Source organism: Vombatus ursinus, unplaced genomic scaffold (assembly GCF_900497805.2).
Source record: "Vombatus ursinus unplaced genomic scaffold, bare-nosed wombat genome assembly UNPS02014812.1, whole genome shotgun sequence".
Classification (NCBI taxonomy): domain Eukaryota; kingdom Metazoa; phylum Chordata; class Mammalia; order Diprotodontia; family Vombatidae; genus Vombatus; species Vombatus ursinus.
In genome coordinates, this window is record NW_020954590.1 from 79,816,933 (window position 1) to 79,832,144 (window position 15,212).

General features: G+C 38.2%; 1 protein-coding gene across 4 annotated transcripts in view; it reads right to left on the reverse strand.

Annotated features, from left to right (window-relative positions):
• The window catches only part of LOC114054070 (protein FAN), a 66,574-nt gene that overhangs the window by 47,471 nt on the left and 3,891 nt on the right, over positions 1-15,212 (reverse strand). For all 4 annotated transcript variants that reach the window (XM_027877155.1, XM_027877153.1, XM_027877154.1 and 1 more), the window contains exon 2: positions 2,023-2,112. In XM_027877155.1, the coding sequence (XP_027732956.1) occupies positions 2,023-2,112 (90 nt within the window). The remainder of the gene's footprint in view (positions 1-2,022; positions 2,113-15,212) is intronic.

Genomic DNA, 15,212 nt, shown 5'->3' on the forward strand with positions numbered 1-15,212 from the left:
TCTAATATATGTACTAGATAAAAAAAAAAATTCCCTACATAGAAAACTAAATGGGAAAGCAGGTGGTGAGCCAACTATTTCAAATCAGAATATACTAAAACCTACTTCTGTGTAGATGTGATATTTTGGTGTGGAGGGGCATTTTAAGAGCTTAATGTTAAGAAGGAATTCAAGAAGACTATTTTTTGTATATAACTTGCAACTATCTTCTAGTGATGATATATGGTTACAAAGCTTGGAACCCCATAGAGAGAAGTGTAGTGGGTGCAAATAGGCTGCCACCTATTTCCAATGACCACCTGAAAAATGTATGATAGGAAAAAGAGTGAAAGTGAAAGATAACAAAGACTGTCAGTGTTGCCCAGATACTCATAACAAGTAAAAAGACTTCTAGGTCTTTATCTCAGGAGAAAGGCTCCAGCATGCAGAATGGATGACATTCTCTGTGGAGCCTTTGCAGCATCTAAAAAAATATGCAATAGAAAAGCAAAGAAGAGAAGGCCTGGATTGGCCCAGATCTGCCCTAATGGAGGGAATCATTTTATCACTAAGACTACAGATCACAAATCCACTCAGGTACTTAGGTATAATTATTATAAGGGGTTAGGACAAGGAACTTGTCTACTGTTATCCACAGATTCAGCAATTCTGGAATCATTTGCATCCTCTCCTGAATTGGTTTCACCCTACTGCTGCTCAAAATTTTATATTTGATTCTTGATGAAAAATTGTAAAGAAATTTGGTCTGAACTATGATAGCAATGTGAATTTATAGTATCCCTCTCATTCCTAAATCAAACAAAGCTCCAGCTCAGGTTCTCTGAACTCCATCTTCCATTTCTTGGCATCTTGGCATCTTGGCATCAACTGATCACTGAACAGTTTTTACAATTATCTTAACAGAGGAGGATAAAAGCACATGCAAATAAGAACACATAACGTGAATACACTGAATTTCACTTTGTGGTAGTGTGCTTTAAGATACGGTCTCCACAAATATATCAAATACAAAAATGGGGCCAGCTTCCAAGAAATGCTTAAACCTCTTCATGTGGGCCTATTCATTGTTAGTGAATGTTTGGTATGTTTCCCTCTCATAGGCAAGGCTGGTCTGAACCAGAGTAAGGTTGGAAACCCACCACTGTCAGAAGCTAAGGGTTTCTCAATAAACACTCAGGGGCATCTCTGAAGGTTCAATCTGACTTGACCATATACAGCAAACTGACAAACAGCTAAGTCATTGTTACTTTAGCATTTATTGAAACAAAAAAATTACCTTTTTTGTAGAACCCTGGGGCTGAGAAATGAAACACTCATGAAAATTACTATTTCGCCACAACCAAATTATCATCCAAGTCCCTCAGTGGCGCTGCAATTGTTAAAGTAATCTGCCCAAGGGAAACTGTAGACATCTTGATCAGAAAAAACTTTTACCTCAGCTAATCCCAAATTGGTGCTTTATTGTTTTACTTCATCACATCCTTAAAAAGCTATGATAAGGGTATATATCAAAGGAAATAAGATTGTATTTTTATAGCAATTTGGGAAAAAGTTAAGCAGTATTAAAATACACAGAAATGAAACCGTTTCTAGTTCAGATGGCAACACACTCATCTTAAAAGTGTCCTATTGTAGCTACTTCTACTCTTGTAGAGAGTACTTATGGACTGTTACTTTAAATAGCACTGTTGTCCAAATCAATGAGAGCTGAATAAGCTCAACTGACATAAAGAACATGAAAGATGCATTTCTAATCAAATCCTTTCCCAGGAGATTTACTCCAGACCTATTACAAGGCAAAGATACTTATGACTGAATAGTATTTAAGGCATAGCAAGTATTCTTGGGCCTCAACAATGATGTACCAACCTTCCTCATTTTTTTCTAAATAAGAGGGAAGAAAAAAAACTTCAAGGCACCACAACTTTGAATTGAGCTAAGGACAAACTTTATTTTCACTAAATCATCTGTCAAGCTGGAAACATTTGTTAAGCACATTTCCGTTTAAAACTATTCTCCTACCTTTCATTTTGGCGGCCCTCGCAGATAATATGATTAGCTGTGTGCTGTTCAAAGTAATACTCCTCCAAGTTAAGCAGCAATAAGGAAAATCTAAAATTTAAAAAGAAAGAAAGAAGGTCAAATGGTAGAAAAAGCTTGGGGCTTTAAAAAGAAGAAGGAAAACTGGGATCCAATTAGTGTGAATAATGAATCCCCTGAAATGTTTGCATTCTTCAAATCTGCACTGCATTTTTTCCATTGGGTTGGAAACAATTGCCTTATCTTACATTATGACTCTGAATAGTGTGAATATGAATATATGCAACCACTTAAGGGGCTTCATTGCTTGCATTAATCAGGACTTGGCTGTAGCTATCATTTCTAAAAGTAATAAACATTAATATCAAGATAAGGATAAGTTTCAAGTTTGTCAAGATGACAAAATTTTAAAATAACAGTTTTCTACATAACAATATAGACAATGAAAAAAAAACCTCCAGATTACTAAAATATTCAGAGGAAAACATTATATAATACATTTGACCTTTAAAATTTGCCCTATCAGGGGTGGAGCCAAGATGGCAGAGTGAAAGCAGTGACTTGCTTGAGCTCTCCACCAAACCCCTCCAAATACCTATAAAAAATGGCTCTAAAATTCTAAAGCAGCAGAATGCACAAAAAGACAGAGTGGAACAAATTTCCAGCCCAAGACAACCTGGACGGTTGATCAGAAAGGCATATCGCGCCAGGCCAGGAGAGGAGCGCAGTTTGGCGTGGGCACGCAGGCCACAGCGACCCTGTAGCAGGCCTCAGAAGACTGAACTGCAGGCAGCTGTGGCAGTTTCCAGACTTCTCAACCCAGAAACGCCAAAGACAACTTAGAAGGTCAGTGGGAAAAGTCTGTGACTGCGGTGAGAGTTAGAAGCTAGGTTTCGGCCACGAGTCCCAAGCTCGGCCCGGGCCTATGGCTGCCTCTTGAGCTTCCAGCCCACAGACTGAGGGGGAATTGAGTAGCTGATCAAAGGGGGATTGCAGGGATCTCTTTGCCAGTGCTGAGGCAGGAATCTCTTGCTTTGCCTGTGCTTAGATCTGGGTCACAGTTTTGAGGGGCAGTCCTGGGGTGAGGAGAAGCACTGGCCTGGTGGAGCTTGTTGCAGTGGAAGAGAGGAAACCCCACGCCCCTTATCATACCACCTTGGAAGAACTGAAAATTTACAAGTCCCTAGAAGTAGCTCTGAAAACAGGTGTACAAAACCCCGAAGCTTGGGATAGTACATTCTCCACACTGGAAGCAGACTCTTACCTTAACAAAGAGTTTAAAACTCAAGTAATTGGCTGGGATCACGAGTAAGCAACACAAAGAGTCAGACTATTTTATCGTACTTTGGTGACAAAGAAGATCAAAACATACAACCAGAAGAAGACAACGAAGCCAAAGCTCCTACATCCAAAGCCTCCAAGAAAAATGTGAATCAGTCCCAGGCCTTGGAAGAACTCAAAAGGGATTTTGAGAAGCAAGCAGGAAAAGTAGAGGGAAAACTGGGAAGAGAAATGAGAGTGATGCAAGAAAATCATGAAAAACAAGTCAACAGCTTGCTAAAGGAGACCCAAAAAAATACTGACGAAAATAACACCTTAAAAAATAGCCTAACCCAAATGGCAAAAGAGGTCCAAAAAGCCAATGAGGAGAAGAATGCCCTAAAACGCAAAATTGGCCAAATGGAAAAGGAAGTCCAAAAGATTACCGAAGAAAATATTTCCTTAAAAATTAGAATAGAACAATTGGAAGTTAGTGACTTTATGAGAAATCAAGACACTGTAAAACAAATCCAAAAGAATAAAATTTGCCCTATCAAAGGCAGGAAGAGGTTGAGGACAAAACTTAGACTCTCTCCCAAAAGCCCAACGTTTTCTTGACTTCTCTTCTTAACTACAACATGTATAATCTATTCCAGAGAGGCTGGTGATTTCATTGGTTCTTTCACTGACCCCTGGAAACTCTCATGTTCATTACTTCTTTCATGCCTTTGCACTTGGGTTAAAAAAAATCAAATACAGAAGTACAGGCCTGGGGAAAATGGTTACAATAAAGAAAAGGAATACAATACACAAACAATCATTTATTACCAATTCTCTTCAGAGCATAGGGATAGTTTCTAGGGAGCTACAAAATTTAGATATATAAGTAATGCTCAGATCTTTCTCACCAGAATTTTTTGGAATCACATTTAAATCAACTATAACTTGACTATGTAATTCAGGGGTATCTCCCAGACTAGCTTCCTTTTCATTAAGGCATACCAAGAAGGCTGTACCTACCAACTGGTAGGATCCCAATACAACTTATCCACACCCAATCAGAACAAGGTCACCTCCACCGTATCCCCAATTCCCTTCCTCCTCCCAATCTAAGTATACAACAATATACTGACTGTAAGCTTTCAAGGGTTGCCACAGCACATGCAGATCTTGCAGCAAATTTTAAATTCTAAACCTGCTTTTTCTAGCATGTAATCTGTGTACCTGTACAATGCAAATTTTGTTATCAGTTTTTATGTGGCATAATGAGTAAACACTAGCATCCAGAATGTCTAAACTCTGTTGTACCAGAATTTGGATACTGCTAAGAATGGGTATTCCATTAGCTGGGTTTAGGAAATCCTTGTATTGATCATAAACATGCAATTTGTTTCAAAATCATATTTTTAAAAAAGACCTAGGTTATTCACTATTCTGTATTTTTTATTAAAAGTCAACTTCAATGAGTTAAAATTTAAGCAGCAGGATATGGTAGCTACAGTGTTAGATTTGGAGTAAGGAAGACCTGATACCATATTCATCTCTGACAATTAACAGCTGTGTGAACATAGGCAAGTCTCTCAGAGCCTCAGTTTCCTTATCTATAAAAGGGATGGATAATAATACCTGTAATACCTACTTAAATTGGAGCTGTGAAGCTTGAATAAGATAATGTATATGAAGCACTCTGTATCCTTTAAAACAGTATGTAAATGTAAGGCATTATTATTAAAATTAATACCTGTGCATAATTACTCCAATCTTAAGTAAAGGGACTAGACATGTGATGTCATTGGTGTAGGGAACTCTGGGTAAGGAACTTCTACCAATGCAGTTCCCTCAGAAACTATTCCAAACATCCGCCTTACTCAAACCTGCAACACCTCCTTAAACCCCCTCTTTGTGAGGACCTTGTCTCTTAGTTATTGAGAAAACTGAGACCACTATACAAGACCTCTTTATCTCAAAACTCCTTGAAGTTATTTCCCACTCTTTCCTCCTGTTGTGTACTTAGACAAAACCCCTCTACACAAACACTAGATCTCACCTACTCCTGTCTTCTCCAGAAGATTTCATCTTCATTTCCTCCTCCTCACCTCCAATCTCTTCTTATCAACTGGTTCCTTCCTTACTTCCTTTAAAAATATCTACATTTCCCCACTCTTACAAAACCTTGAATACACTGAACCTTCCCCTTAAGCTATTTATTGTCTCTCTTCCTTTTCTCAGCCAAAATCCCTGAAAAATACACTCACTGCCTGCACTTCCTCTCTTCTCATTGACTCCTCATTCTTCACCATCTAGACTTCACTCAATTGAAAATATCCTCTCCAAAATTACCAATGACCTCTCAACTGACAAATCCAATGGTCTTTTCTCAGTCCTAATCATGTCTGTTCCTCTTGACACCTGACATGTCAACTAGCCTTTCTCCTAGATACTTTCTCCTCTCTGGGATTTCATGACACTGCTCTTTCTTAATTAGCCTTCTACCTGTCTGACTGCTTCTTCTCAGTCTCCTCCGTGGTTCATCATCCATGTCAAGCCCCCTAACAATGGGTATTTCCTATGTATTTGTATCAGGCCCTTTACTCTTCTTCTAAACCTCTCTCTCAAGATCTTTATAACTAGCCCCAGTCTTTTCCCTGAGCTTTAGTCACACATCATCAATTGCCTATAGGATACTTTATACTGGATGTTGAGCAGACATAGCAAATTCAATGTGTCTAAAGCAGAACTCATATTTTCTCCTCAACCTTTCTCTCTTCCAAACCTCCCTATTTCTGTCAAAGATATCACCACTGTCATTTTCCTTTATCCTTTACTCCCTACCAAATTTATCTTCTCCTCCTTAATCCTTCCCTTCCTATTTTAAAGTAATCAATATTTTCCCAGTCTATTAAGAATTCATTTCAATCAATCATTGACACTTCCCCCTCCTTTAACTACCACATCTCCAATCAGCTGCCAAATCTTCTGATTCTACCTCCACAGAATCTCCTGACTGTCCCTTTCACTCCATTTACACTGCCACCACCCTAGTCTACCTTTTATTACCACTTCCCTGGATTGCTGTAATGAGCATACTAATGCCTGGTCTGCCAAGTACAGACTCTCTCTATTCTCTATTACATCTCCAAAAACCATGAGTGGCTCCCTATTGCCTCGAGAATAAAGCATAAACTCCTGAAACTGAAGTTTAAGATCCTCTACAATCTTACTCCAAACTATCGTTTAGTTCTTATTTCTGCCCCCATCCCATCCTGTACATTATAGCCAAACTGGATTGTCTAGTCTTGAAATCAACATGATTATCTTCCACCTCTATATATTTGTACACACTTATTAGGTGTGAGATCATGAACAAATCATTTAATGTCTCTAAGTCTGAGTTTCTCAAGACTTTATAAAATGGGAAAGATAATGCCTCTAGTACCTCCATCCTAGTCTTTCAAGAAGTTCAAACGAAATGATGCAGTAAACTTCAGTTATTATAATTAGAGTATTCCTTACACCTGGAATGTACTCTCTCCTCATCTTCACCTTTCCGAATCTTTCTCTTCTTTCAAGGTTCAGCTCTGGTGCTACTTCCTCCAGCCTTCCCTGATCAGCCTACCTATGATCATATTAAGTTCTATACATGTTATATCTCTTCCCATTCTGCCCAATACAATGGAATTTACTTAAGGACAGGGACATTTTTATTTTGCTACTATTCCCAGCACCTAGCTCAGTGACTTGCACAAAGTAACCATTCAATAAATGTTTGCTAGATTAAACTGCTATTTTGAAATGTAAACTGCTCAACTGAAAGACAGACAACTTTCAAGATAAAGGAAACATTTTAAGAGCCTGCTAATAACAGTAGTATGGTTCATTCACTTACCAGTACATCTAGGAAGCAAGTTACCACTTATAAAAAAAGTGACTTTTGATAAGCTTTTGAGGCACCGCAGGAGACAGATGCATCCTTGAGCCCTCCCAGGCTGGGGCCTGGCCCGCCTAGGCCCACAGTCCTTGGACCTTCGGGGCCTGATTCCCTCCCTCCCCCCACTGTGGGTGGGTCCTTCAAGGCCCCAGCCCCTACCTCACAGGGCCTCCGTGACCTGCCTGGTATGTGGGTCCTGCAGACTAACAGGCTAAGCAGAAGCCACCTATGGCCAGTTCATTTGACTAGTTCTGACTGAGCAGCCTGCCAAGTCAACAGAGGAAATCTTCATGGTGACTGTGATCATCTTCTGCAGGCAACTGTAGCTGTTAACAACTTTGAGGCCCAAGACTATTGAGGCATCAGCAGAATCTACAAACTGGAAATGTGTTTCAAGTTTCTCATCATGAAAGTCCCTTCTCAACCCTTCCATCATGTGAGAAAGTCTGACTCCACTGAGCAATGGAGAATGGAACCATTTTTATGTCAATTCCATGACCCCTGTCACTTTAGAAGGTGCCAGATTTTGAAGGTCATCTATAGGAAAAGCTGTCAAAGGAGACAGCTTTGACTTAACTAACGCAACAGCAAGCTGTCAGTGGCCAGGCAAGACCTCTCCTTATACGAAGATTCCTAGCTCTTCCTCCATTAAGACTATGGGAATCCTGATCCTTGCTGGTACTACTAGAGTTGGAAGAAGCTAGAAAACTTATTCTGGTGGATAATTGGACTCTATGGGTCCTCAAGGCCACAGGTTTTATAAACTATTCTTGTCTTCCCTTTGGGCCTGGACCTCCCTTCCTGAGAAGAAAGCTACCCCAGGAGCAGATTGTATAACAATAATGGTCCTTGATTGTACTACTAGAGTTGGAAGAAGCTAGAAAATCTTGTGGTCAAGACTCCCTGTTGCTCTGTACTGGACCCTACATTATAGTAAACATTCCCATCAGCCCTCCTCCTCCTGACAACTTGCCATGGGGCAGAGTATGGGAAGGCTGCCCCCTACCCTGTCTCCCATCATGCTATTTGACCCAGAAGAAGCTTCCATAAGTCTATTTGTGGAAGCTTTTCTTCCATATTAAGGTGAGCCCTATTCCAGAGAGGACTGTGGCTTTGACTAGACTGAAAATCTGTGATGCTGCAATAATTTAATAAAATTGTTATAGAGCTTACCTCTAAGAGAAAAAAAAAAGAAAGAAAAAAGTAATTTTTAATCAAACTTCCAACTCCAAACAAGATGCAGTCAAGTTTCAAACAATTATTTCAAAACCTCATAGTGCTATCTTTGATTTCTCTTCCCACACTGAATAAGTTGGCTACCAAGCCTTACCAATTCTACCTCTGAAATATCTCTTGCAGCCTCTTCCCCTGCTATCTAAAAAGATAACACTGAGGCTGGGAATATGAGCGACTTGAACAATCGAAAGGAAAAGATGTAAGTCTAGTCCCATTCTCTTCCATGAGCTCCAGGCTCACATTTCTACCTATCATGCACTTTTACCACAATCGCAGTTAACAAGTTTCAAAATGAACTCCTCACTTCCCAATTAAAATGTTTCTCTTCTTGATTTACCAGTTTTTGTACCACCACCTTCCCACTTAGTTATTATATCCTTCTTACTAACATCACACATTTCCTTGTGCTATAATTATTTATGTATTTTTATGCCCCTTACCCAACTATATTAGGACAGGAGCCATGTTTTATTTTAGTCTTCTTTGCATACCTTTCAATGTTTAATGTAACATCTTACACAAAGTCAGTGCCCAGGAAATATCTCTTGAATGAGTGAATGAATACTGAATGTAGAGATCAAAAGTTAAACCAACATGTAGATGACAGAAATATCCACATGAATACAACCAAGGCTATTACACACAAACTCATGTTCTGAACAAGTACTTATAAGACTGAGAAATCCTTATAAAACAAATGATTCACCATATAAAATGCTCTAATATGCAGGTGCCTCATACATAATTTAGAATCACCGATGTTTTAGCTTGGAATATGACTACATTAACTTCAAGGCAACAACCAAATAATCAGACACATGATGGTACAAGGATAATAACAGCTTACATTTACATATCATTTTGTTTTTCCATAGCATTTTCCATACATTATTTCATTTGATCCTTAGAAGTGACTTTGAGGTAGATAGTACAGTCTTATGTCCACTTTACAGATGAGGAAACTGAGGCTCAGAGTGGTTAAGAAAGTTAACAAGTCACATAACTATCAAGTGGCAAAACTGGAACAAATCTAGGTTTTCTATATCCAATGCTCTTTCCCACAGGTAAGTCACAAAGCAGTTGCATACTTTTTTTTTCTAATGTAAATAGTATTTTGTTTTTTCCACTTCCATGTAAAGACAGTTTTCAACATTAATTTTTATAAGATTTTGAGTTCCAAATTTTTCTCCCTCCCTTCCATTCCCCCAACCTGGTACAGTTATATATTATACACTTTTACTGTATTACCAAGTCTCTATTATTTAAACTTTTGTGAGAGTTTACAATTTTTCCATGGTGAAAAGAGCTGGTCACCAGTCAAGGTCCCTCATTAGCATCTCCCTTATTATTTTTTATTCTCAACTTAAACGCCAAAAAAAGAGTGTTTCACACACTCAGCAGAACACAGAAAGAGGAACGTATATGCAACTGTGAATCTTCAAAAAATATAATTATTCCACCTTACTTTCAAGACTGTCTTGCTTGTCTGTGCTTCCTTCTGCACATATAAAAAAAAGTTTCCCTCCCCAGGTTCTTCATCTGTAAAATAAAGGAAAATACTATGTACATTAGCTGTCCTAAGGGGAGGGCTGGGGTGGCAGGAAAGCCTTAAAGCACTACATAAATGTAATTCTTTGTTTCCACCTTTTCTAAAATCATAATATTTGAGTATGGCATTGTTAAAAAGAAATGAAACAGAGAGAGAGAGAGAGAGACAGAGAACCTTGTCATTTAAATTTTATCAAACACGCTATTAATATAACTTTGAATAGTTGCAATTTTACTATCTTGAAAAAACCCAACATTAAAGAAAAAAAATTTAAGGAAAAAAAATCCTGAATGGATGCCTCTATTTCCCTGTGCTAATATGTATGGAAAGAGAAGGGGGGAAATGGGATATGGATAAGTTTTTACTTTATACAGAATGAGGAAAATAAAAGCAGATTGGTACATTTATCATGTACAAAGCAAGATAAAACACAGGAAGTTTTTCCTAAAATTTAGTCTTTTGTAAACAAAAACAAAGGTACCCATGTACCTTCATGTAAGAGCTAGAACCAGTAGACTTATCATTCCCAGGCCACAGGAATGTGATAAGGGAGACAGACAACAATGCAATTCTAACTCTACTGTATGCATCTCTGCACTATATCAATATATTATCTACAATGGCTTAATTTTTTCCATTTTGATCAGGCTATAGAGGCCTATATTTATACTTTTCCCTAAATAATTCCACGAAAATTTAATAGAAAGTTGAAGTAAGACACTGAATTTATTCTGGAACCATGTCCTGACTTCTCTTAAACTCAGAATTTGATCTCAAGGCTTCACCAGATTAAACCGCATCCTCAGGGAGATGCTCACACTGAGAACTACATCCAACCATGGCTCATTCAGGCTTTGGTTTACCTAAGTATCCCCTTAAATTTATAATAGTTGGCATACATATAGCCAAAGATTTGCTAAGTGCCATACATGTATTATCACTGGACAAGCCAGTAAGGTAAAAACTATTATTATCCCCATTTTGTAGGAAACTGAGGCTAAGGAAGTACTATCCGAATATTAGCTATTGTCATTATTATTTAAGTGACTTGCCCTGGGTTAGGTGGTAAAGAACTATCTGAGGCAAGATTTGAACTCAGGTCTTTCTAAATCCAACTCCAACATTCTTTTCACTATGCCACTTTGCTGCTTAATTTCACAATTTTTTTTTTAAAAAGACTAATACCTCACTACACACAAAACCCTAAATACTACTTTTTAAAAAAATTCTTCAGTTCACCAATCCTCTAACAACAAAATAGTGGAGAACTCTTCACCTCAAATATCAACTCTTCTGGGGTGATTTCAGATTTAAGGTAGGGATGGGGCAGCTAGGTGGCACAGTGGATAGAGCACCAGCCCTAGAGTCAGAGGACCTGAATTCAAATCTTGACCTCAGACACTTACTAGCTGTGTGACCCTGGGCAAGTCACTTAACCTCAACTGCCTAAGGGGGGAGGGAATACAGATTTAAGGTAGGGAGATGGGAAGGGGAATGAGCTTGAACAACTTGTCCTTCCCATGTTAACAATGTTTTCTTCCTAAGCCTGATATTTCCTATACCAATTTTCCCTTCTTTGCCATTTGATTTTGTAAATACTTTTAAAAACTGCAATACATATGCAAAATCAAAAATTTCCAACTAGAAACATCAGTGAGAATTAGAGTCCATGTACATGAGGCATGATTCCTATAGCTGGGACCCTCAGGGGCAGTTCAGGGTCCTACATTCTTGGCCAGATGACACTTTGGGTGAAATTCAAAAGGCCTCATGTGTATTATCACATCTGCAAGCTATGGCTGTTATGAGCTTCTTTAGGCTGAATCTGGGTTCTGAATCATAAACACAAGGCTGCATTTATTAAGTCAGCATTTCAGTGCTGCCTGTCAGAAGGCCTTGGGTAATATTAAAAAACTTGAAGATCATTAGGAATTTCTGATAAGGGGTGGCAATAGCTCTCAAGGCAGACGCATAAACTTAATCTTATAAGAAACAAAATGCCAGAGTAGGGCTCTCTCAGCTTTCCAAACCAGCTGGCATTTATTTAGCACTTTAAGGTTTACATAGTGCTTCATTCACATCCTCATAACAACCATGTGAGGTAAAAAATGTCAATGCTATTATTCCTATGTACAAATGAGGAAACCCAGCTGGCTCAAAGGTGGAGAAGGGGATAAGCATTTATACATACAGTACCTGTGTGCAGGCATTGTACTAAATCTCATTTGAGCCTCATAACTCTTCAAGGCAGGTCCACTTATTATATCCATTTTATAGTTGAGGAAACCAAGGTTAAGTAACTTGTCAAAGGTTTCCTAGCTAGTAAGTATCTGAACCCACACTGAACTCAGGTCTTGTTGACTCCAGGCCCAACTCTATCCACTGCACCATCTCACTGCCTCAGAGAGGTGATGTAATTTCTTTAAGTTATTACAACTGTAAAAGCATTGCTGGAACTCAACCACTGCCCCAGAACTGCACATATATATGAGAACGACTAGTTAAAATATTTGTAGCTTGACTACAAATGTATTTTATACATATGGGGTATGTATAACAAATCATGTGGACACTGTGATGGTATGTTAGGAGAAATGCACAAAGGTAGCCAAGCTATTCTCACATCTAAATTGGTGGTGGAACTAAGGAAAAACTATACTGGCTATTGAACTCAATTCAATAAGTATATAGCCACTACCAGGGTCTAGGTATTGTGCTAGGTGCCAGAGTATAAAAACAAAAACACAGTCCCTGCCCTCAAGGAGCTTAAATCCTACTCAGGAGAAACATGTACACAGGTAAATAAGCACTAAGCAAATACACACTAAGCAAATAGGAACTAATTGGGGGCAGGAGGGAAGATCTAACTACTGGAAGCAAATTCAAGGGGTACTTGAACTAAATCTGGATGGTGCTGGGACTATAGGAGGGGAAGTAAGGGAGCATACTCCAGGCATGGGAGGCCTGTGCAAAGGCACAGAAACAGGAGATAGAGAAAAGATCCATGGAGAATGTATGGGAAGCAGCAAGTAGGCCCGTTTGAATGGAAAGTAGTGTGCATAAGGGGGAGTAATGTGAAATCAGTCTGGAAAGAAGCTGGAGCCAGATGGCAAAAGGCTTTAAATGCCAAAGCGAGTTTCCATTTTCCTGGTAGCAACAGGGAGCCAATGAAGCTTTCTTAGCAGGTGAGTTCCTTGTGCTGTAGGAATATCAATTTGGCAGCTATGTGGATGATGCATTGGAACAGGAAGAGATCATGGGAAGAGAGACCAATTAGGATGTTACTGAAATAGTCCAGGAAAGACGTGAAAAAGGTCTAACTTTGGTAAATGGCCACATGAGTACATAAAACTATAACGGACGTGATGATGAAGATAACTTTGTTCAGTGATCCAGGTGAAGAATAGGGTAGGGAAGTGTAAAACAGGGAGACAAACATTCTCCTAAAGAATTTATCAATGTCATGGAAAATGTCATGCTTCCCTGATGGTAAGGCTCTCCTCACATTCCTATTTGCAAATGACCCTCAATTACACTGAGCCTCAGAACATTACATAACCTTCACAGAAGGACTACAGAGGTTAGGCTAACTGTCCATAATGGAAAAATAGAGTAGATTTTTTAAAAAATCACATATTGTCTGGATTATAACATGGAATTGGATAGGTACTCAGCAGAGTTAGTCCACCAACAAGTATTTCTCAGATGGGCAATGAAAATCAACAATAAGCTTGGTACAGAATTGAGTAATCAGGCTCTAACCCATTTGGGAAACCATAGATTACATGTAAATACTTCAAAGTGCTCATTGACCCAAAAGCCCATCTAAGACCAATCTTCTCCTGCAAACTGTATGTGGTTGGCAATCATAGCATGCAGGATCTCCAGACAACCAACATTGTAACTAACCCAAAGAATAATAAAAAGACACATAGTGAACCTAAGTAGCATGTTACCAAAAATTATTTCATATTTAAATAACAGTAACTAAAATTTTTTAAATGATATTAAGATCTGGTATTATAGACATACAATGAGTTACATCAATTGTATAAGAAGAAACACTGGGGCAGCCCTGGCTCTAACACTGTGTGACCTTGGGCAAATCGCTTAACCTCTCTAAGCCTCAGTCTCTGCACCTATAAAGTGGAAATAGTATTTGGATTACACTCACATGGTTATTGTAAGGAAAGTATTTTCAAATGTTAAAATATCATATGAATGTTTTACTATTTCTATTGTGGCAACAATGGAAGGAATGATCTGCATTACCAAAAAAGTTTTATAAACTATGAAGTGCAACATAAATGTGCTATTATTATTTTCAAAGTAGTAAGAGAACCATCAAAATAACAAGTCAGATCATTAAAAATTATAGTAAATAATTTTAAAGTACTACAGGGCAAATTTTAATATTCACTTCTTTGACACTGAATATCAGCTACTGAAGAAGGAATACATAACTTCTAGCCATGCCCTTTCCTAATACGAAGTAATCAAATTCCAAGTGAAATCAAAACTTCCCAGCAGAAAGAGCATTTATGATCTAATCTTTTCTGTTACACCTGGAGACAACAGTACATCTAAAGACAGAATCTTTTTATGATTAACAAAAACTAATTACCTAAATTTAAAAAATACTTTCTTGAATACATTCTTAAAAAACTATTTTTATTTGATCTTTTAAGATATTTTAAAATTAAATTTGCTAATATTTACATCAATGAGTACCATTTATACATCTCATCACAGAGAAGAGAAATTCCTTATATTACGGGAAGTGAAATTCTAATACTTAATCTCTTCAAGCCAAAAAGCCACTTAATAGTACCTAGGGAGAAAAAGAGAAAAAGGAATAGGTAAAAGCTTTTAAGAACTCTGCATTGAGCACAGATGTCACACTGTATTCTGAAAACTTGTATAATTATTCTTTTCTTTCACAAACATAATGCAGCTTTGTTGGCCTCTCTTGATCAGAGAAACGCATGTGATTACCCAGCAACAGCCAAGAGACTAACGTGGTACTCACAAAAAGGGCATCATCTTGTAAAATGATCCCTCTCATGTTTCCTGTTACTCTTCCCAAGAATGACAACACTGATCCCTAAAATAAGCAAAAAAAGCAAAATCTGCATAGGTTTCTCTCACCACAGAAACACACACACACACACACACACACACACACACACACACACACAC